The sequence below is a fragment of the Neoarius graeffei genome, chromosome 21, assembly GCF_027579695.1.
Source record: "Neoarius graeffei isolate fNeoGra1 chromosome 21, fNeoGra1.pri, whole genome shotgun sequence".
NCBI classification, from domain to species: Eukaryota; Metazoa; Chordata; class Actinopteri; order Siluriformes; family Ariidae; genus Neoarius; species Neoarius graeffei.
Genome location: NC_083589.1, coordinates 54,538,105 through 54,562,846, shown reverse-complemented (window position 1 = coordinate 54,562,846; position 24,742 = coordinate 54,538,105). Strand labels below are relative to the sequence as shown.

At 53.7% G+C, this 24,742-nt stretch overlaps 1 protein-coding gene across 5 annotated transcripts in view; it reads right to left on the bottom strand.

The window, feature by feature from the left end:
* Nucleotides 1-24,742, bottom strand: part of sbf1 (SET binding factor 1) — a 174,062-nt gene that overhangs the window by 27,450 nt on the left and 121,870 nt on the right. For all 5 annotated transcript variants that reach the window (XM_060903342.1, XM_060903346.1, XM_060903344.1 and 2 more), the window contains 7 exons: nt 24,178-24,308; nt 22,284-22,459; nt 17,332-17,468; nt 14,549-14,756; nt 14,136-14,332; nt 13,631-13,768; nt 6,022-6,117 (listed from right to left, as the gene is read on the bottom strand). In XM_060903342.1, coding sequence (XP_060759325.1) covers nt 6,022-6,117; nt 13,631-13,768; nt 14,136-14,332; nt 14,549-14,756; nt 17,332-17,468; nt 22,284-22,459; nt 24,178-24,308 — 1,083 coding nt within the window. The remainder of the gene's footprint in view (nt 1-6,021; nt 6,118-13,630; nt 13,769-14,135; nt 14,333-14,548; nt 14,757-17,331; nt 17,469-22,283; nt 22,460-24,177; nt 24,309-24,742) is intronic.

Genomic DNA, 24,742 nt, shown 5'->3' with positions numbered 1-24,742 from the left:
CGCTGCATATATATGTCTGAAAGGGGCACGCCCTTCAGTGATGCCCATGAGGCCACCACGCCCCGTGCAGAGTGCGCCCTGACAGCCGGAGGAATCGGGAAGCCACTGTGCCTGTAGGCATGTAATATGGCCTCGACTATCCACTTGGATAGCCTCTGCTTAGAGAGCGCCAGACCCCTCGTCGGTCCTGTGTGGCACAGAAACAGGGCGTCACTCCTACGGAAGCCCTCTGTACGCGACACGTACACCCTGAGGGCGCGAACTGGGCACAAAAGTTCCGACCTCTCACCATGGCCCGCCTCGAACGCCGCAAGGCTAAGGGGCTGGTTGACGAAGGTAGCAGAGAGGGTCTTCGGGAGGAAAGAGGGGTTAGGCCACAGGGTGACCCCACTGTCGCCAGAGTGCCACTGCAGGCACTCCCCACTGACTGACAACGCGTGTAGTTCCCCGACGCGCCTCGTTGATGTAATGGCCAGAAGAAAGGCAGTCTTCAGGGAGAGCCCTGAAACGTCTGCCGTGAGCAGGGGCTCAAAACGGTGCGTCGCAGAGAGCCTGCAGCACCAAGTGAAGGTCCCATGTGGGTACCCGGCTCCGTCGGGGGGGTCTCAACCGGAGAGCACCCTTCAAGAACGTGCCACCAAGGCGTGGGACCCCACGGTCCTTCCCCCAACTCTGGCATGCTGAGCAGAGATGGCAGCTGCATAGACCTTGATGGTGGCGGGGGTAAGACCCTTATCAAAGCAGAGACTGGCGGAACAGTCGAATGGTCGGCAGGGGGCAGCATGTAGGCTCCTCCCCCCGAGTTAAGCACCAGTTGGAGAAAAGCCTCCATCTGTTGGCATAGAGGGCATTGGTGGGGGGTGCCCGAGAGCTTGCAATGGTATTGACCACTGCCGGCTCACAAGGACCTCGCAGGGGGTCCGGCCCTTCAGCGGCCATACCCAGAGCTGCAGACGGGCTGGATCCGGGTGCCAGATCTGCCCTCCCAGCTGTGATAGCAGGTCAGTCCTCACTGGCAGGCACCAGGGGTCGCTGTTCAGAAGTTGCAGCAACTTGGGAACCACACTCGGCCCGGCCACCGGGGGGGCGACAAGCAGCAGCCCGTGGTGGTCCATCGCAACCCTGTGTAGGGTTGGCACGATCAGCAGCAGAGGGGGGGAGGCATACAGCAGTTGCCTTGGCCAAGCATGCGCCAGCGCATCCTAGCCCAGGGGACTGGGGCCGTGGAGGCTGAACCACAGAGGGCAGTGTGTCGACTCCTGGCAGGCAAAGAGGTCCACCTCTGCCCTGCCAAAACGTTCCCAGATGGCGAGGACCACCGCTGGGTTGAGTCTCCATTCCCCGGGATCGGGGTCCTGGCGGGACAGCAGATCTGCTGCCCTGTTGGCAGTGCCTGGCAAGTACATGGCACGCAGGCTCAAGAAATGTCGATGGGCCCACCGCAGAAGTTGGCCAGCCACTTCCAAGCACTGGAGGGACTTTGTGCCTCCCTGGTGGTTGATGTAGTACACTACCGTAGCATTGTCCGTCCGCACCAGAACGTGTCTGCCGGTCAGGCCTGGGAGGAAGTGCTGTAGGCCGAGGAACACAGCCCGTAGCTCCAGCACGTTCATGTGCTGCGCCCGTGCAGCACCAGGTGGAGGTGGAGACCGTTGAACCACCTCTGAAGCGGCGTAAGTCCAGAAGTCCCAGCGGGACCAGAGAGGAGGCTGCCGTAAGCATGCCCAGCAGGCGCTGAAAGGTCTTCAGGGCGAGTGACCTACCCCGTCCGAAGCGGCCAAGCAGTAGGCGGATGTTGTGGATCCTGGTCTGGGAGGGAGTTACCATCAACGACCTCGAATCCAGGTGCATGCCCAAGAAAGTCGTCTCCTGGCTGGGCACCAGCGAGCTCTTCTTGTAATTCACCCTGAGCCCCAGCTCTACGACATGCGAGAGCACAGTCGCGATGTTGGTGCGGGCCTGAGCTGCTGACCGTGAACAGACAAGCCAGTCGTCCAGGTAAGGCAGGACACGCAAACCCCTTGCCTGAAGTAGTGCTGATGCCGCTGCCGCACACCCGGTGAACACACGGGGTGCCAGCGATATCCCAAAGGGCAGAACATTGAACTCGAAAGCCTGGCCCTCGAAGGCAAACCGCAGGAACTGCCTGTGGTGTGGCACAATGGGAGCATGGAAGTAGGCGTCTTTCAGGTCGAAGGTGACAAACCAGTCGCCCGCCTGGATGTGGTGTAAGACATCCACTGTACGCAGCATGCGGAATCTCATGGTCCTCAAGTGGGAATTGAGGGACCTCAGGTCGAGGATCGGGTGGATACCGCCGTCCTTCGGAACCAGAAAATACCTGGAGTAGAACCCACCTTGCTGTCTCTGCCTGTCGACGGGAGAGACTGCTCCTTTCTCCAGGAGGGTGGTGATTTCCTGCCAGGGGACGAGAGACTTCCCCGGATGGCTCACGGTGGTGTGTTTGACCCCATGAAACGTGGTGGACGGCGGCAGAACTGGATGCGGTAACCCTCGGTGAGGGTCACCAGCACCCAGGGGTCAACGCTCTCCAGCTTTGGAGCTGTTCGCTGGAAAAGCGGCCGACCGCCGGCGCGCTGATGTCAGCGCCGTCCAGAGCGCCCCCGTCGGTCACCATGGGGGCGACGAGGAGTGGACTGGGTGTAGGGGGCGGCACCGCGGGTTCGGGAGGTAGTGGGGCGGCGAAAGTCATCAACCCATCTGGTCTCCTGGCGGGTGCGTGGCCGAGACAGAGTCGGTGTGGGCCCCCTGAAGGACTGGGCAGCATTGCCATGGTGGTGGGCCTGGCGGGGGCCAGCGAACTGCTGTTACGCCTAGATGACCTGGGCACTCCGATCCAGGGCTTGCTGAGTGGCTTCGCCAAACAGCTCCCCGGGGACAACAGGGAGAGAGTGCAGCACATGCCGGTCGGGCTCGGCCAGAGGGGACTGTGCCCGCCATATCTGCTGGCGACCGAGGGTGAGATACGACATCAGCCGGCCCAGTTCCCGCGACGAGTAGGCAAAGGCCTGGAGCCGCGTCACACAGCTCCCGTGATGCCGCGCTCGTCCCCTCCAGCGTCTGGGGGTCCATGACACCTGGCTGGCAGAAGGGAACTTAAATAGGGCGAGAACGCTCCAAGTAAGTAGCCCAAAATAAACTATCAGGCGGAAATAAAAAATAAACGACCAGGCGAACACACCCGTGGTCGGGAATATTAACAAGGATGGCGCCGTGCGCTACAGAACTGATAAACAGCGGCGAGAAACACCGCTTTAATTTAAATGAATGAAGACCGCTTACCTGAGCGACAACAAACCGGCCTCCAGCAGCGAGGACATGCCTCGGAGGGCTAGTCAGCTAACTCCACCGAGCGAGAGCGCTCAGCTTAACGGAGTAACAACCAATACGAATATAACACACAAGACAGCCGGCCCGTGAGCAGGCCGGAGACAAGGCTACACAAAACAAGCGGTTGATAATATTAACAAGGATAGGCACTGTGCGCCTCAGAACTGATAAACAGCGGTGAGAAACACCGCTTTAATTTAAATGAATGAAAGCCGCTTCTCAATGTTGGGCATCTGCAGGAGGCCATAGGTAGGGGTGTCCTGCATTGCCGCCAGGGCCCTGCAGTCACTAGGGAGGTGGGAAGGCATCTAGGGTCCGCCCAACACCTCTGTAACTCCTCGATGTATGAGGCCGAGGGCGGAACAGACAACGAGGAAGGCTATGTGGGACCTCTGAAGAAAGCACTCTGATGCTGGGCCACCGGGGCGTGTCCAACCTCAGACGGGCCAATGCAGCCCTCAGCGTTGGCTGGATGGATGAGCATCCGCCTTCCGACGCTGCCACGGTGCCATGGCTGGTGACCTGGGAACCGGCCGGAGAGGTGGAGCCGTGACCATCGGACCCACCGCAGTCAAGGCTCTCCGAAGCCCGGATCGACAGTTCATCCAGGCCGCGTGCATCAACGGCCGGTGACAGAAGCGGTGGTGATGGTGAACAGTCGGGCTGCCAGGCAGAAGGGGTGGCTGCGGGAACACTGCCCCCTGTGGCGGAGGCTGAAGATTCGCCAGCAGGGCCTTCATCTCCTCCAGCTCGGTGGACATCACCTCCACCTTCTGAGCCAAATCGCCCGAGCGCTTCTTTTTCGCCTTAGAAGCGAAGACGTGTGGGGGAACCCACGGCGCTTGCTGGGCCCCGCTGCTGCAGCCGACACCGTGTCCTGTCCCCCCGAGGCCCGGGGGATGTCAGACGGAGAATCCGGCCGAGCCAGCCTGGCGGTCCGCGCAGCCACGCTCAGGCACATGCAGTCTGCGCAGGCCATGTCCGTCAGCCCCTGCCGCAGGTGATCAATACCCAGGCATGAGGGGCACTCGCGGTGGCCGTCCTCCGGTTCGAGGGGGACCGGCAGTTGGCGCAGCGAGAGAAGAGGTCCATGACGCCTGGCTGGCAGAAGGGAACTTAAAAAATAGGGCGAGAACACCCCAAGTAAGCAGCCCAAAATAAACAATCAGGCGGTAATGAAAAACGACCGGGCGAACACACCCGTGGTCGGGAATATTAACAAGGATAGGCACCGTGCGCCACAGCACTGATAAGCAGCGGCGAGAAACACCGTTTTAATTTAGATGAATGAAAACCGCTTACCTGGGCGACAACAAGCCAGCCTCCAGCGGCGAGGACACCGCCCCGGAGGGCTAGTCAGCTAACTCCACCGAGCGAGGGCGCTCAGCTTAACGGAGTAACAATACGAATACAACCCACAAGACCGCCGGCCTGTGAGCAGGCCGGAGACAAGGCTACACAAAATAAGGCGGTTAATAATATTAACAAAGATAGGCGCAGTGCGCCACAGAACTGATAAACAGCGGCGAGGAACACCGCTTTAAATTAAATAAATGAAAACCGCTTACCTGAATGAGGACAAGCCAGCCTCCAGCGGTGAGGACACCGCCCCGGAGGACTAATCAGCTAACTCCACCGAGCGAGAGCGCTCAGCTTAACGGAGTAACAAACAATACAACACACAAGACCGCCGGCCTGTGAGCAGGCCGGAGACAAGGCTACACAAAATAAGGCGGTTAATAATATTAACAAGATAGGCGCAGTGCGCCACAGAACTGATAAACAGCGGCGAGAAACACCGCTTTAAATTAAATGAATGAAAACCGCTTACCTGAATGAAGACAAGCCGGCCTCCAGCGGTGAGGACACCGCCCTGGAGGACTAATCAGCTAACTCCACCGAGCGAGAGCGCTCAGCTTCCGGAGTAATAAATCAATACGAATACAACACACAAGACAGCCGGCCTGTGAACAGGCCGGCGGCGAGGCTACACAAAACAAGGTGGTTAATAATATTAACAAGGATAGGCGCCGAGCGCCGCAGAACTGATAAACAGCGGCGAGAGGAACGCCGCTTTAATTTAAATAAATGAAACCCGCTTACCTGAAGCGAAAACAAGCCGGCCTCCAGCGGTGAGGACACCGCCCCGGAGGGCTAATCAGCTAACTCCACCGAGCGAGAGCGCTCAGCTTACGGAGTAATAAATCAATACGAATATAACGACAAGAAGAAAAGAGTTGGTGGACTTAGCGCAGTTTCTTGGAGGGTGCATAAGCACAGCCCCAACCCTACGGGTAACGAAACTACCACAGCGCTTTGTCCAAATTTCAATCCAACTCGCAACCTGCAAACGCGAGAAGATGTAAGAGGTCACTTCCTGGGTTTACCGGTCTTTTATGCCGGGGTCACGGGGTGACGTCACCCAGGTCACACGTGACTTTGTTGTTACTATTACTCGACCTGCACGTTCGTGTGATGGATATCCATGTGCTGAAAGCACCGCCTCTGGCGGTCAGTAGAAACGAAATAGAACTACGCTATCGCTACTGTTCTCTCTCTATGAGGTTGGGTCAACTATGCTAGTACAGACTTTATATGAAACTCAAGTGGATGTTCCAGACAGAACCCACGTTTCTGGTTCTCACGCACACTAATTAAGCGCTCCCTTACCTCCTCGACTGAAGGTTCCAGGCAGATCTTCTTTAGTGCCCATAACTTGCTTCATAAGAGCTCCGATTTTCGGTTGTCTCAGTTTGTCAGACGAGTCTAAAACACAGACGTTACACCAGTTAGATCTGTCGTCGTCTCACAATGCAGATCTCTCGCTTCTGCGTTAGTTTCGTCACTAAACGTGGCCAAAAATCACCTACAGCCTCAGGAAAAGGTCATGTGACTGACAACCAGCCAATCACAACCGTTTCCTGGAACCTGCTGCTAAGTTTCTTTGATAAATAAAAAAAAAAAAAAAACATTAAGCTGTGAACTTTTCTAATTGTTGCTCTATGAATTGCTCATAAAAGTTTAGTGTTGTGTGTGCAAAAGTTTGTGCATCCATTAGAAGTTGGCACATAGACTGTGTGTAAATTCTGAAGATTCAAATTGTGAAGCTCGTGGCCAGAAGTGTGCAAAAAACTATTCTCTCTCACGCACACTCTCTCCCTCTCATACTCTCGCGCTCTCTCTCTCCCTCTCACATTCTCTCACTCACTCTCACTTTTGAGCGCGCCCTCTCTCTCTCTCTGTCTCACACACACACACATGCACGCTCTCGCTATCTCTCACACACACGTACGCACGCTCTCGCTGTCTAACACACACACACGCGCTCTCGCTGTCTCTCACACACACGTACGCACGCTCTCGCTGTCTCACACACACGTACGCACGCTCTCGCTGTCTCACACACACACGCACGCACGCTCTCGCTGTCTCACACACACACACGCACGCACGCTCTCTCACACACACGCACGCTCTCGCTGTCTCTCACACACGCACGCTCTCGCTGTCTCTCACACACGCACGCTCTCGCTGTCTCTCACACACACGCACGCTCTCGCTGTCTCACACACGTACGCACGCTCTCGCTGTCTCACACACGCACGCACGCTCTCGCTGTCTCACACGCACGCACGCTCTCGCTGTCTCACACACGCACGCACGCTCTCGCTGTCTCACACACACGCACGCACGCTCTCGCTGTCTCACACACGCACGCACGCTCTCGCTGTCTCACACACGCACGCACGCTCTCGCTGTCTCACACACGCACGCACGCTCTCGCTGTCTCACACGCACGCACGCTCTCGCTGTCTCACACACGCACGCACGCTCTCGCTGTCTCACACACGCACGCACGCTCTCGCTGTCTCACACACGCACGCACGCTCTCGCTGTCTCACACACGCACGCACGCTCTCGCTGTCTCACACACGCACGCACGCTCTCGCTGTCTCGCACGCACGCACGCTCTCGCTGTCTCACACACACGTACGCACGCTCTCGCTGTCTCTCACACACGCACGCACGCTCTCGCTGTCTCACACACGCACGCACGCTCTCGCTGTCTCACACACGCACGCACGCTCTCGCTGTCTCACACACGCACGCACGCTCTCGCTGTCTCACACACGCACGCACGCTCTCGCTGTCTCACACACGCACGCACGCTCTCGCTGTCTCACACACACACGCACGCACGCTCTCGCTGTCTCACACACGCACGCACGCTCTCGCTGTCTCACACACACACGCACGCACGCTCTCGCTGTCTCACACACACACACGCACGCACGCTCTCTCACACACACGCACGCTCTCGCTGTCTCTCACACACGCACGCTCTCGCTGTCTCTCACACACGCACGCTCTCGCTGTCTCACACACACGCACGCTCTCGCTGTCTCTCACACACACGCACGCTCTCGCTGTCTCACACACGTACGCACGCTCTCGCTGTCTCGCACGCACGCTCTCGCTGTCTCACACGCACGCACGCTCTCGCTGTCTCACACACGCACGCACGCTCTCGCTGTCTCACACACACGCACGCACGCTCTCGCTGTCTCACACACACGCACGCACGCTCTCGCTGTCTCACACACACGCACGCACGCTCTCGCTGTCTCACACACACGCACGCACGCTCTCGCTGTCTCACACACGCACGCACGCTCTCGCTGTCTCACACACGCACGCACGCTCTCGCTGTCTCGCACACACGCACGCTCTCGCTGTCTCGCACACACGTACGCTCTCGCTGTCTCTCACACACGCACGCACGCTCTCGCTGTCTCTCACACACGCACGCACGCTCTCGCTGTCTCACACACGCACGCACGCTCTCGCTGTCTCACACACGCACGCACGCTCTCGCTGTCTCACACACGCACGCACGCTCTCGCTGTCTCACACACGCACGCACGCTCTCGCTGTCTCACACACGCACGCACGCTCTCGCTGTCTCACACACGCACGCACGCTCTCGCTGTCTCACACACGCACGCACGCTCTCGCTGTCTCACACACGCACGCACGCTCTCGCTGTCTCACACACGCACGCACGCTCTCGCTGTCTCACACACGCACGCACGCTCTCGCTGTCTCACACACGCACGCACGCTCTCGCTGTCTCACACACGCACGCACGCTCTCGCTGTCTCACACACGCACGCACGCTCTCGCTGTCTCACACGCACGCACGCTCTCGCTGTCTCACACACGCACGCACGCTCTCGCTGTCTCACACACGCACGCACGCTCTCGCTGTCTCACACACGCACGCACGCTCTCGCTGTCTCACACACGCACGCACGCTCTCGCTGTCTCACACACGCACGCACGCTCTCGCTGTCTCACACACGCACGCACGCTCTCGCTGTCTCACACACGCACGCACGCTCTCGCTGTCTCACACACGCACGCTCTCGCTGTCTCACACACGCACGCTCTCGCTGTCTCACACACGCACGCTCTCGCTGTCTCACACACGCACGCTCTCGCTGTCTCACACACGCACGCTCTCGCTGTCTCACACACGCACGCTCTCGCTGTCTCACACACGCACGCTCTCGCTGTCTCACACACTCTCGCTGTCTCACACACACGCACGCTCTCGCTGTCTCACACACACGCACGCACACTCTCGCTGTCTCACACACACGCACGCTCTCGCTGTCTCACACACACGCACGCACACTCTCGCTGTCTCACACACACACGCACGCTCTCGCTGTCTCAGACACACGCACGCTCTCGCTGTCACACACACGCACGCTCTCGCTGTCACACACACGCACGCTCTCGCTGTCTCACACACACGCACGCACACTCTCGCTGTCTCACACACACACGCACGCTCTCGCTGTCTCAGACACACGCACGCTCTCGCTGTCACACACACGCACGCTCTCGCTGTCTCACACACACGTACGCACGCTCTCGCTGTCTCTCACACACGCACGCACGCTCTCGCTGTCTCACACACGCACGCACGCTCTCGCTGTCTCACACACGCACGCACGCTCTCGCTGTCTCACACACGCACGCACGCTCTCGCTGTCTCACACACGCACGCACGCTCTCGCTGTCTCACACACGCACGCACGCTCTCGCTGTCTCACGCACGCACGCACGCTCTCGCTGTCTCACGCACGCACGCTCTCGCTGTCTCACACACGCACGCTCTCGCTGTCTCACACACGCACGCACGCTCTCGCTGTCTCACACACGCACGCACGCTCTCGCTGTCTCACACACGCACGCACGCTCTCGCTGTCTCTCTCACACGCACGCACGCTCTCGCTGTCTCTCACACACGCACGCACGCTCTCGCTGTCTCTCACACACGCACGCACGCTCTCGCTGTCTCACACACGCACGCACGCTCTCGCTGTCTCACACACGCACGCACGCTCTCGCTGTCTCACACGCACGCACGCTCTCGCTGTCTCACACGCACGCACGCTCTCGCTGTCTCACACACGCACGCTCTCGCTGCCTCACACACGCACGCTCTCGCTGTCTCACACACGCACGCTCTCGCTGTCTCACACACGCACGCTCTCGCTGTCTCACACACGCACGCTCTCGCTGTCTCACACACACGCACGCTCTCGCTGTCTCACACACACGCACGCTCTCGCTGTCTCACACACACGCACGCTCTCGCTGTCTCACACACGCACGCTCTCGCTGTCTCACACACACGCACGCTCTCGCTGTCTCACACACACGCACGCTCTCGCTGTCTCACACACACGCACGCTCTCGCTGTCACACACACGCACGCTCTCGCTGTCTCACACACGCACGCTCTCGCTGTCTCACACACGCACGCTCTCGCTGTCTCACACACGCACGCTCTCGCTGTCTCACACACGCACGCTCTCGCTGTCTCACACACGCACGCTCTCGCTGTCTCACACACGCACGCTCTCGCTGTCTCACACACGCATGCACGCACACTCTTGCTGTCTCACACACACGCACGCTCTCGCTGTCTCACACACACGCACGCACACTCTCGCTGTCTCACACACACACACGCACGCTCTCGCTGTCTCAGACACGCACGCTCTCGCTGTCACACACACGCACGCTCTCGCTGTCTCACACACACACGCTCTCGCTGTCTCACACACACACGCTCTCGCTGTCTCACACACACGCACGCACGCTCTCGCTGTCTCACGCACGCACGCTCTCGCTGTCTCACGCACGCACGCTCTCGCTGTCTCACGCACGCACGCACGCTCTCGCTGTCTCACGCACGCACGCTCTCGCTGTCTCACACACGCACGCTCTCGCTGTCTCACACACGCACGCACGCTCTCGCTGTCTCACACACGCACGCACGCTCTCGCTGTCTCACACACACGCACGCACACTCTCGCTGTCTCACACACACACGCACGCTCTCGCTGTCTCAGATACACGCACGCTCTCGCTGTCACACACACGCACGCTCTCGCTGTCACACACACGCACGCTCTCGCTGTCTCACACACACGCACGCACACTCTCGCTGTCTCACACACACACGCACGCTCTCGCTGTCTCAGACACACGCACGCTCTCGCTGTCACACACACGCACGCTCTCGCTGTCTCACACACACGTACGCACGCTCTCGCTGTCTCTCACACACGCACGCACGCTCTCGCTGTCTCACACACGCACGCACGCTCTCGCTGTCTCACACACGCACGCACGCTCTCGCTGTCTCACACACGCACGCACGCTCTCGCTGTCTCACACACGCACGCACGCTCTCGCTGTCTCACACACGCACGCACGCTCTCGCTGTCTCACGCACGCACGCTCTCGCTGTCTCACACACGCACGCTCTCGCTGTCTCACACACGCACGCACGCTCTCGCTGTCTCACACACGCACGCACGCTCTCGCTGTCTCACACACGCACGCACGCTCTCGCTGTCTCTCTCACACGCACGCACGCTCTCGCTGTCTCTCACACACGCACGCACGCTCTCGCTGTCTCTCACACACGCACGCACGCTCTCGCTGTCTCACACACGCACGCACGCTCTCGCTGTCTCACACACGCACGCACGCTCTCGCTGTCTCACACGCACGCACGCTCTCGCTGTCTCACACGCACGCACGCTCTCGCTGTCTCACACACGCACGCTCTCGCTGCCTCACACACGCACGCTCTCGCTGTCTCACACACGCACGCTCTCGCTGTCTCACACACGCACGCTCTCGCTGTCTCACACACGCACGCTCTCGCTGTCTCACACACACGCACGCTCTCGCTGTCTCACACACACGCACGCTCTCGCTGTCTCACACACACGCACGCTCTCGCTGTCTCACACACGCACGCTCTCGCTGTCTCACACACACGCACGCTCTCGCTGTCTCACACACACGCACGCTCTCGCTGTCTCACACACACGCACGCTCTCGCTGTCACACACACGCACGCTCTCGCTGTCTCACACACGCACGCTCTCGCTGTCTCACACACGCACGCTCTCGCTGTCTCACACACGCACGCTCTCGCTGTCTCACACGCACGCTCTCGCTGTCTCACACACGCACGCTCTCGCTGTCTCACACACGCACGCTCTCGCTGTCTCACACACGCACGCTCTCGCTGTCTCACACACGCACGCTCTCGCTGTCTCACACACGCATGCACGCACACTCTTGCTGTCTCACACACACGCACGCTCTCGCTGTCTCACACACACGCACGCACACTCTCGCTGTCTCACACACACACACGCACGCTCTCGCTGTCTCAGACACGCACGCTCTCGCTGTCACACACACGCACGCTCTCGCTGTCTCACACACACACGCTCTCGCTGTCTCACACACACACGCTCTCGCTGTCTCACACACACGCACGCACGCTCTCGCTGTCTCACGCACGCACGCTCTCGCTGTCTCACGCACGCACGCTCTCGCTGTCTCACACACGCACGCTCTCGCTGTCTCACACACGCACGCACGCTCTCGCTGTCTCACACACACGCACGCACGCTCTCGCTGTCTCACACGCACGCACGCACGCTCTCGCTGTCTCACACACACGCACGCACGCTCTCGCTGTCTCACACACACGCACGCACGCTCTCGCTGTCTCACACGCACGCACGCTCTCGCTGTCTCACACGCACGCACGCTCTCGCTGTCTCACACGCACGCACGCTCTCGCTGTCTCACACGCACGCACGCTCTCGCTGTCTCACACGCACGCACGCTCTCGCTGTCTCACACGCACGCACGCTCTCGCTGTCTCACGCACGCACGCTCTCGCTGTCTCACGCACGCACGCTCTCGCTGTCTCACACGCACGCACGCTCTCGCTGTCTCACACGCACGCACGCTCTCGCTGTCTCACACGCACGCACGCTCTCGCTGTCTCACACGCACGCACGCTCTCGCTGTCTCACACGCACGCACGCTCTCGCTGTCTCACACGCACGCACGCTCTCGCTGTCTCACACGCACGCACGCTCTCGCTGTCTCACACGCACGCACGCTCTCGCTGTCTCACACGCACGCACGCTCTCGCTGTCTCACACGCACGCACGCTCTCGCTGTCTCACACGCACGCACGCTCTCGCTGTCTCACACGCACGCACGCTCTCGCTGTCTCACACGCACGCACGCTCTCGCTGTCTCACACGCACGCACGCTCTCGCTGTCTCACACGCACGCACGCTCTCGCTGTCTCACACGCACGCACGCTCTCGCTGTCTCACACGCACGCACGCTCTCGCTGTCTCACACGCACGCACGCTCTCGCTGTCTCACACGCACGCACGCTCTCGCTGTCTCACACACGCACGCACGCACGCTCTCGCTGTCACACACATATGCACGCTCTCGCTGTCACACACGCACGCACGCACGCACACTCTCGTGGTCTCACGCACGCACACTCTTGCGGTCTCACGCACGCACGCTCTCGCGGTCTCACACGCACGCACGCTCTCGCTGTCTCACACATGCACACACGCTCTCGCTGTCTCACACACGCACGCACGCTCTCGCTGTCTCACACACGCACGCATGCTCTCGCTGTCTCACACACGCACGCATGCTCTCGCTGTCTCACACACGCACGCACGCTCTCGCTGTCTCACACACACACACACACTCTCGCTGTCTCACACACACATGCGCGCTCTCGCTGTCTCTCTCACACACACACACACACTTGGTATTAATCTGGCGAATTTCTCGGCTAGTCCCTGTATTAAGAATGACACTGAGATTCCCGAGTGTGTGTTTTGCTGACCTGAGGCGCTCATGTGCATGGACGAGAAGCTGCTCAGTGTGTTTCTTCCACTGGCCTCGCTATAAGAGGGCATGGAGCTGATGATGGCCTGCAGGTACTTCTCCTGCTCCAGACTGGTAGAATCAGCCTGAGAAGGACCTGAAAAACACACACACACACACACACACACACACACACACACACACACACGAGTCAGGCTAGGATGTGTTCTTCACTTCAAACCCTCTTCCATTACTTATGGCTGTACTGAATAATTATTAAAATTCCTTCAAAAGATTCTGCATTGATATTTTAAATCACAGAATTTAACAACAACTAAATTCAGTTAGGAACACAGACAGGAAGCACTTCTAATGTCGAGCTGTTGAACACGCATGGAAGGAGTCTCCAGTGTCAGTGTTTTGTAAGCGACAGACACGGAACACTGGAGCACTGACCTGCCCTGTGACGGCTAATAAAGTTATGATTTGTCTATAAAATCTGGATGTTGGTCAGAATTGCTGACCTGCACTGGGGGCGTTGGGAGTTTTGAAGAATCCCACGACTCCCTTGGCGTGCAGACCGGCCGAGCGCAGGAGCACGGCTTTAGTGCGCGAGTTCCTCCAGCACACCACGGGGAAGCGGCTCTGTCTGTAGCAGCGAGAGATGCGGTGGAGTGTCGAGTCAGGGATGCTCTGAGGTACGATCAGCAGGCCCGGATAACTGACACAAACACACACACAGGTGGATTAATACAAACAGTCATAAGAGAGAGAGAGAGAGAGAGAGAGAGAGAGAGAGAGAGAGAGAGAGACGGTTAAAGAAGTGCAAACAAAAGAGAAATAAGATTTTATCCGGTCGTTCTGGAAAACAGTGCCCTGTGCAAACCCTGATTACAGGATTAAACATGTAGTCATCTCTGTTCTACCCGAGCCTCACCTCCTGCAGATGGTGTACATGCGGTTGACAGTGGAGATGCGGAAAGGTTCGTTCTTCGAGCGCGTCAGGCTGTTACTGAGCGTGCCCAGACCCAGCCGCTGGTAGTCACGACAACAAGCGCGCTCCACCACGTTGCTCATGGTCTGGCGGTCGGACGATCGGATGGTGGAGGAAAGCGTGAGCGAGCTCTGCTCCAGCTCCTCAGACACTGAGCAATCAGGACAGCACAGTTACAAGAGAAGACAAGTCAGTCATCGCAGAGAAACCATGATGGTCAATCAAAAGCATTTATTCATATTAATAGAAAAATAAAATTATTTGTATAGCACGTTTAACCAATACGCAGCTAAAAGGCATTTTAATGAAATGAAAGAATGAAGAGCAAAAGGCAGAAAAGGCAGCATAGAGAAAAAAAGCAGAAAATACAAAAATAAAAATGTAAAAAAGGCCAAGAATTAATCATTCAAAAAATAATAATGAACTAAACAAATTATGTCATTATGGAAAAAAAACAGCAATACAAAAGTAGATAAAGCAGGAAAGTAACACATGAACATTCAAATTAAATATTTAATACCAAGTTTAAAATTTATCACCACCTTCCTGTGCGAGTTAAATACTTACATTATAAGTCTTATCTATCCATCCATCTCTGTCCATCAATTTATCTATCCATCCATTTATCTGTCTATCCATCCATCTATCCATTTATCCAGTCATCCATTTATCTACCCATCCATCTATCTATCCATCCATTTATCTATGCATCCATCCATCTAGCCATCCATTTATCTGTCTATCCATCCATCCATTTATCCAACTATCCATCCATCTGTCCATCCATCTATTTATCCATCCATCTGTCTATCCATCTATCTATCCATCCATCCGTTTGTCCATCTATTTATCTGTCTGTCCATCGATCAATCCATTTATTTATCTATCAATCCATTTATTTATCTATCCATCCATTTATCTGTCTATCCATCCATCTATCTATCCATCCATCTATCTATCCATCCATTTATCTATGCATCCATCCATCTAGCCATCCATTTATCTGTCTTATCATCCATCCATTTATCCAACTATCCATCCATTTGTCCATCTATTTATCTGTCTGTCCATTGATCAATCAATCCATTTATTTATCTATCCATCCATTTATCTGTCTATCCATCCATCCATTTATCCATCTATCCATCCATTTATCTATGCATCCATCCATCTAGCCATCCATTTATGTCTCATCATCCATTTATCCAACTATCCATCTGTCTGTCCATCCATCTATTTATCCATCCATCCATCCATTTATCTGTCTGTCCATTGATCAATCAATCCATTTATTTATCTATCCATCCATTTATTTGTCTATGCATCTATCTATAGGTATGAAATGGTTGGTTGATGCGTCTAGTGTGTTGGTGAAGTGTGCATGTGCTTGTCACGTCTTGCTTTCAGCCCTCACCGTTGACTAGCAACGCTGCGAAAAGGCAAGCAGAGTGCGCAAGTCTTGTCCTGTCAGCATATTAGCCTCTCACCAGCAGCTGATCCCTGGTAACAGTGACCTATCGGACACTGGCTGTACTACAGGGACGAGGCGAGGAGGTCTGGCCCCCTTGATGTGCGGCATGCATGGCCCATCTCTATGGTTGAACACGCCCTGATGCCCACAAACCAAACCCCCAGCTATGGGCAGATAGCACCACTGCCTTGTGGTTGTCATGGGAGTGAACAAGGCTAAGGGAGACAACCCCGACAGAAAAATTCGGAGTGGAGCCCCGAAGGCGGATGGTCATCGCACCGCGTCACCATCTGGCAACTCCTGCAGCTGTGCTGGCGCCAACCGTATCGGCTCGTCCTTTCCGTTGGAGACTGCCAGCGAAGCCGAGAGGGGGATCCTGACGACTGGGCATCCCAGGATCTCCATATCATCGCCCAGGCCTGCGCCCTGGAGAGGTCACTCCAGTGTCGCTACTAGCGGCAGCAACAACACGGGAAGACAGCAGTTACGAGTTCAAAGCCTAGAGCGGATTGGCGTAAACTCACTGGACGACGGCCGCATCCCAAAGGACGTGCTGTATGGTGAGCTGGCCACAGGCTCCAGACCCACAGGACGACCCACACTACGCTACAAGGACGTGTGCAAGCGCTACCTGAAGGCAGGTGGCTTCAACCCCGCAGACCTGGAGACGGCGGCCTCAGACCGCGCCGGCTGGCGGTCCACCACCAAGGCCGTCGTTGGGGAAGCCGAGGAAAGGAGAGAGCGGAGACTGCAGACGACACCAACAGACACCCGACCAAGCAACTTCACCTGCAGCAGACCGTGTGGCTCACGCATCGGCCTATACAGTCATACTAGGCGCTGCAACTCAATAACTGATGGCTGACCCCTGGTGCAGATCACCATGATCTTTCGAGATAGAAGGAGCCAACAACAACATCTATCTATCCATTTATCCATCTCTCTCTCTCTCTATTAGCTGAAAACCTGTAAAGTAAAACCCGTAGCAATGACATGATGCTGTGACGGATCTAAATAAACAAACAAAATCAATGACATTAATGGGGATCTTTTCATTCCTCAGTTCTCGTGTACGTGACTCTGCAGGAGAATACGGTGCATATCGATCTGCACAATGAACTCAAAGACCAAATATATTGTTAAAAAGAAACGGCGCCGCTTCAACATCAAAAACGCAAACCGACTAAACGAGATCAGACCCTGAAAGAGAAACACCACCGTGTGTGTATGAAGGGTAAGATGGTGTGTGAGATACCGGAGATCTCGTCTTCGTCCATTTCAGACTGCAGACTGCTCCGGTGCTCCCAGGTCGGAGGAGTGTACTTCTTCCGGGTCACGTATTGTCGTCCGATGGTCTTCTTGGCGCTCTTCACCAGGTTTTTAGAGAGGGTTCTGAAACAAAGTTAAATCCCGTTCGTTTTAGGACAACCAACGAAACGGCTTTTCAGTGGATTAAAGAGTCGACATCTGCTGCCACGCCGAACACATTCATGACTTCATCACACACAACTGCTACCAAACACACCATCGCTGACCAGAACTTTTTTTTTTTAAAGCTAAGCAGCGCTACAGATCATCAAAAGCCAGTTGGATTTTTTTTTTTGGCTCATGTCCAAAAGTATTTGATATTCCTGTTTCATTGTGGTTTGTGGTTTTTGTACATGTTAAATAGATAAGAGTGTTTTACTGGGAAATACGCCACTTGTATTTTTCACACAAACTATATCTGGGACTTTGAGTGATATTTTCCAGTATCTTCACTCAGGAGGAAATTGATGAATTGTCTTGATAAATTTGGGGACTTTTTGTTTGTGAATGTGTCGATATAATAAAAAGACAAATCGCACATTAGCTTGAAGATATGAAGTTTATCTTCTCGTTAGGGCTGTGCCGATAGACGATGCCATCGTCCATCGACGATGGTGGTCATCCATCGCGATGGAGAGCCACCATCGTGATACCACGCCCCCTCCTGTCATAATCATGCATACGGTATCATCTGGGCCTATTTAACCTAAAAAGTTAGTTTTTTGTTAGTTTAGTTAGTTAGTTTTGTTTAATATATAAATATATTATATAACATGTATATATATAAATACATAATTATATAAATCATTATAAAGTAATATCCTATTACCGCTTGTTCACGTAGGCTATGGTGCAGGGACGTGCTAGTGAACATAACGTGGTTACACAAATACAGTATGCTACTAATAATAAATTTCGACTTCATTTTTTAGCCTACACTATACTTTTAATGTAAAATTTGTCATGTTGTTCAAACAAATAGCCACTATTAACGACTTCAGTCGGGAAATATTGCACCTTATCAAACGGCAGTGAAGCGCAGACTTCGGCAGAAGTCAAATAACTTTAATCTGGTAAATAGGCCTACTTTCAGACTCAAAATGGTCCACTCTAAGCCATAATGTCAAACCAAATGGAAGAATGAAGGTGATTCTGATAAATGTAAAGACAGTAAAAAAAAAAAATTAAATCATGATTTTAAAAGCGGCTGCAGTAATTCAAACACTAATAAATTGGAAAAATTAGCGCGTTTAAGTGCGCACTAAAGGCCGAAACGCATCTTCAGTTGTTATGGTGTAAATAAACAATGAGTAATAGCTTAAGTGTAGTTTCTTCTCATAGTTTGAATACTAGTCTTTCATTGTTAGAGCCGATTAATATCTTGCCGTGATCAGTGAGTGCTCGGGGAGGTTCGTTTCCACCTGCGCTTTGCGCAGCTCATTTCTCCGAAGCCAGCTGTGCGCAAACGCAGTGTTGACTGCTCGGCAAACTCCAAACGCTCGGTCTGTACTGGCCCTCTGTTGCGCAAGCCAGTTGGTTATGGCCAGGTTCAAATTGTGCCCAAAACAACTTAACCACGGCCATTTCAATTGCCTGATGGCTGTGACAATATTCGCCCCGTTGTTATACAGGCGATCTTTTTCTCCTCTATTTTCTATTTGGCAAGTGTCTCGCGCAATGCGTCTTCTAAATTGTCCGCTGAATGTGTCTCTGGCATGAAACTCGTCTGCAGGCATTTGGACTGCATTGCCCACTCTCGGTCCACATAATGTACGGTAGCTGACATATAGGGCATCATGTTGCAGCTGGACCACATATCCGTTATCAAGGCCAAATATTCCACATCACCTAGCGCTTTTTTTTCCTTTACGTGCCAAAGCCTCGGATGAGTATCTAATACTTTTAATAATAATAATAATAATAATAATATATTTAATAACGTGGTATTAAAATCCCCCGCCCACGATATCATCGTCCATCACGATGTTTGCACTGTAAACATCGTCGATGCCAATTAAGGGGACATCGCACAGCCCTACTTCTCGTGTTGAAAAACTCGTATTTTTTTCCATACAAAATGCATCGCGGATCTGAGTGACGTATTTAAATAACATTGGCTGGCTTTTTCATAGTATATCAGATGTATTCCATTCAGCTCGCATGATACTGGATGAGTTGAAGACGAGCAGCTGAATGGAATATACACTATATTGCCAAAAGTATTTGCTCACCCATCCAAATTATCGGAATCAGGTGTTCCAATCACTTCCATGGCCACAGGTGTATAAAATCAAGCACTTAGGCATGCAGACTGGTTTTACAGTTTGGAGCTGGCCCCTTCCTCTTCCAACATGACTGTGCACCAGTGCACAAAGCAAGGTCCATAAAGACATGGATGACAGAGTCTGGTGTGGATGAACTTGACTGGCCTGCACAGAGTCCTGACCTCAACCCGATAGAACACCTTTGGGATGAATTAGAGCGGGGACTGAGAGCCAGGCCTTCTCGTCCGACATCAGTGTGGGACCTCACAAATGCGCTTCTGGAAGAATGGTCAAAAATTCCCATAAACACACTCCTAAACCTTGTGGACAGCCTTCCCAGAAGAGTTGAAGCTGTTCTAGCTGCAAAGGGTGGACCGACGTCATATTGAACCCTACGGATTAGGAATTTGATGTCGTCACTTAAGCTCATATACGAGTCAAGGCAGGTGAGCGAATACTTTTGGCAATATAGTGTATCTGATAGACCACCAAAAAAGCCAGCCAATATTATTATTATTATTATACATACACACTCTTTTCCAGTTTTTCGATGTCCGTTGGTATGTTTTTCTCTTGTAAATATGCATGAAGACAATCTAATGAAGTTTCGGTAGCCTTTCGGGTGTTCAACATGTCTTTCTCTTTCCCGGCGAACGCGGAAATGCTTGTGTGCATGCGCAGCAGAAAACTCTCTCGCTGGATATTCGCATCAGCTCCGACCTGTGACGTCATGTTGTCTTGACAACCATGCGATATCGTAAACCATATCCAACGCTCATTCTGCACTGGGTAGAGTGACGCAATACACGCAGGATAAGCGATATGCTGACAATATTACATGCTATCAAACCAAATGAATGAAACCCGCTCGAAGGGAATAGAACACGTTTTTATTCCATTTTTTTTTCGTTTCCGTTTCTGGTTGAGAGTACGTCGTGCGCGTTCTGGCTGCCGCTTCTCACCGGAGCTCTTATTTTATTTCTTTTTCTATTTTTTTTTCTTTCCTGTGTGTTTGTGTAGTTTGGTGTTTGAGTGTTTTGTCCGCCGGTTGTGGTGTAGCTCCGGATCCAGTTTGGGGCGTCGGTTCCCTCCAGGCCTTGGTTCGCTGTGGGTGATGCCTGCGCTCCCAGCTATGGACTGCAGTGAGCCTGTTGCTCAATTTACATCGTGGTTGTCCAGCGCTCTGCGCTTTAACGCTTGGCGTGATGTTCCGAGCGATGTTGCTCAGTGGCGTCGCGGCGGCTGTGCAGGCGGTTTGGGACACACTAGCGCTCTGCGTGGCGGAGCTTCTCTGCTCGCTGTGTGGATCCACGGCGTGGTGTTCGAGCGATGTTGCTGACGGCGTCACGGCGGCGGTGCTGGAGATGTGGGACTTGTTTTTGTGCGCCTTTTGGTGGGACTGTGGCTGCTACACCACGGGAATTACATCCTGACCCCTACTTGGTGGACTTTTTACTTATTATATATTTATTTATTTATTTATTTTTCCTTGTCTATAATTGTAAAGCGTCCTTGGGGTTTTTGAAAGGCGCTATATAAATTTAACTTATTATTATTATTGAAAAAGTGTCCTGTATGTATAATAATTCCCGATATTTCACTCCGATGACGTCACTCCCAGTGTTTTCCCTCTGACTATAAATAGCTTTTTTTAATGGTTGATTAACACCATGAAACTGAAATTTCAGTCGAACTTATCATACGGTGAATATTTCAAACCATAAATCATCCTGAGATTCCCTGGAGTCTGGTTAGGAACGTAGAGCTGCTTTTTCTCTTGGAAAATGAAAACAGGCAGGTCGAGTGTGTTACTGAGAGCGAGCGAGCGAGAGAGCAAGCTGCTTATTCTCTGGCAGAAATGATGAAACAGGTTGATGTCTAGCTGTATTAAAGGTGTGAAGTAACAACCACAGGGGATGTGATAAAAAACAGAGTCTCCAGTGTTAAATTACTCAGCGCTCACTCCGTTTCCTTCCTCTAATGCATCATCATGAGGGACAAAGCGCTCTGACTGACTGAAGAAAGAACCAAAGAGGGGGAAACAAGAAAACGAAATAAATGAGCGCGCACACACACGCACTCAAAGTGGGTTGTGTGTCTAACAAGTAAACGTACACACAGGAAGTGAATTTTTGGATCAAGTGTGACATGTTGCTGATGCTTAAAATAACGAATTAGTCCATTAAAGCCAGACGGCCTTTCGATTTCATAAAATTGGTGAAATTTGGTCATTGTGATATATGTTTATTTCTGTAATATCTCACAAAATATCAGGCCATTCTGTAGCTGGGAAGTTATTTAATTTGTGGGGATTAAAGTAAATAATGTGCAGGAAACCACTCGGTTCGCGCAGTCAAGCAGACAGAGGAAGTCCGTGTGTGTGTGCGCGCATGCGCAGGTTTCCCTTTGAGCGTGCACTGACAGTTCCATCATTCTGTCGCTAAACGAACAGCTGATCACACTGAGGTGCTCGCCGAGCACCGATATTTATTAGTTTGGTCCTGCGTTTCCTTTCCTTTCTCTGGTGAGTGATTAGCGTGAAGCTTTTTGAAGGCTCTACTGATTTATCTGATGTGTGCGCGTGTGTGTGAGAGAAATGTTCACACAAATGAAGACAGAGACGTGCGAGACCCACTTTAGAGACTGGTTCTTGTCCTTGGTCTTGTGCTCCACCACCATCTTAGCTGACTGACCCACGGTGAAGGCGAATGTGCCGTGTACGTGCTGGGGGTAGCGCAGTTTGTGCATGTGCTTCCGGAAAACCTCAGCTAGGTCTGACGCCACCTCCTCGTCGTACGCTATCTTCATCAGCTGGAGAGAGAGAGAGAGAGAGAGAGAGAGAGAGAGAGAGAGAGGAAGGAAGGAAGGAAGGAAGGAAGGAAGGAAGGAAGGGTGGGGGAGAGGGAGAGACAGAGAGAAAAAGGAAGGAAGGGTGGGGAGAGAGGGAGAGAGAGAGAGAGAGAAGAGAGAGAAAGAGGGAGGAAGGGAGGAAGGAAGGAAGGAAGGAAGGAAGGAAGGAAGGGTGGGGGAGAGGGAGATACAGAGAGAGAAAGGAAGGAAGGAAGGAAGGAAGGAAGGAAGGAAGGAAGGGTGGGGAGAGACAGAGAAAGAGGAAGGAAGGAAGGAAGGAAGGAAGGAAGAGTAGGGGGAGAGGGAGAGACAGAGAGAGAGGAAGAAAGGAAGGAAGAGCAGGGGAGAGGGAGAGACAGAGAGAGAGGAAGAGTGGGGGGAGAGGGAGAGAGAAAGGAAGGAAGGGTGGGGGGAGAGAGACAGAGGAAGGGGGGAGAGAAAGAGAAGGAAGGAAGGAAGGAAGGAAGGAAGGAAGGGTGGGGGAGAAAGAGAGGAAGGAAGGAAGAGTGGGGGGAGAGGGAGAGACAGAGAGAGAGAGAGGAAGAAAGGAAGGAAGAGTGGGGGAGAGGGAGAGAGAGAGAGGAAGAGTGGGGGAGAGGGAGAGACAGAGAGAGAGGAAGAGTGGGGGGAGAGGGAGAGAGAGAGAAAGGAAGGAAGGGTGGGGGGGAGAGAGACAGAGGAAGGGGGAGAGAAAGAGAAGGAAGGAAGGAAGGAAGGAAGGAAGGAAGGGTGGGGGAGAAAGAGGAAGGAAGGAAGGAAGGAAGGAAGGAAGAGTGGGGGGAGAGGGAGAGAGAGAGAGAGGAAGAAAGGAAGGAAGAGTGGGGGAGAGGGAGAGAGAGAGAGGAAGAGTGGGGGAGAGGGAGAGACAGAGAAAGGAAGGAAGGGTGGGGGGGAGAGAGACAGAGGAAGGGGGGAGAGAAAGAGAAGGAAGGAAGGAAGGAAGGAAGGAAGGAAGGAAGGAAGGAAGGGTGGGGAGAAAGAGGAAGGAAGGAAGAGTGGGGGGAGAGGGAGAGACAGAGAGAGAGGAAGAAAGGAAGGAAGAGTGGGGGAGAGGGAGAGAGAGAGAGGAAGAGTGGGGGGAGAGGGAGAGAGAGAGAAAGGAAGGAAGGGTGGGGGGAAGAGAGACAGAGGAAGGGGGAGAGAAAGAGAAGGAAGGAAGGAAGGAAGGAAGGAAGGAAGGAAGGAAGGAAGGGAAAGAGAAAGAGGAAGGAAGGAAGGAAGGAAGGAAGGAAGGAAGGGGGAGAGAGGAAGGAAGGAAGGAAGGAAGGAAGGAAGGAAGGAAGGAAGGGTGGGGAGAAAGAGAGGAAGGAAGGAAGAGTGGGGGGAGAGGGAGAGAGAGAGAAAGGAAGGAAGGGTGGGGGGAAGAGAGACAGAGGAAGGGGGAGAGAAAGAGAAGGAAGGAAGGAAGGAAGGAAGGAAGGAAGGAAGGAAGGAAGGAAGGGTGGGGGAGAGAGAACAAGGGAGGGAGGAAGAAAGGGTGGGAGAGAGAGGGAGGGAGGGAGGTAGAAAGTAAGGAAGGGTGGCAGGAGAGAGAGAAAGGAAGGAAAGGAAAAAGGAAGGAAGGAAGGAGCAAAGAGAGAGAGAGAGAGAGAGAGAGAGAGAGAGAGGACATGATCAGTGAGTGAAGTGAGAGGAAACACTGGGACTGTCACAGTAATGGTGTTGCTCATGTTCAGTACCTGGAAGGTGCAGGAGCGGAGCTGCATGCCTTCCTGATATGACGGGTCGATGGGTAAAGCGTTCGAGTTTATCTTCTTTTCCTTCGTGAGGGAAGCGATGGGAAAGGACCGCGTCACAACCTGCTCTGCAACTACACACACACACACGGTTAATGTTGTGCTGAATGAACACACACACACTCAAATTCTTCCTCATCTCTAAAAGTCGAGTGTGTGCACGTTGCTCCGTCTCCACAGTGATTAATTTTCTATAACAGCAACTCTGACAGACATGACATCATTCTCCTACTGTATGGTTTCTATAGTAACCAAATCATACACAGGAACTTGCATGGCGTTCGCTCAACACAACCTATTTATTTACCAGAGTGATTTCACAGTGACAGAAGGAGCCTCCAGAGTGAGCACTTTACAAAACTCACGACTTTAAATGCAATTCTAAATGGATAACGGAGCGGTAAGTTTAACTCTGCAGCTCTAAATCACACCGCCTCGTCATTGATAGTTTTTTGACATCAGTTATGTTTTATTGCTTGCATCATAACCCAAGAGTCAGTTTAATAAT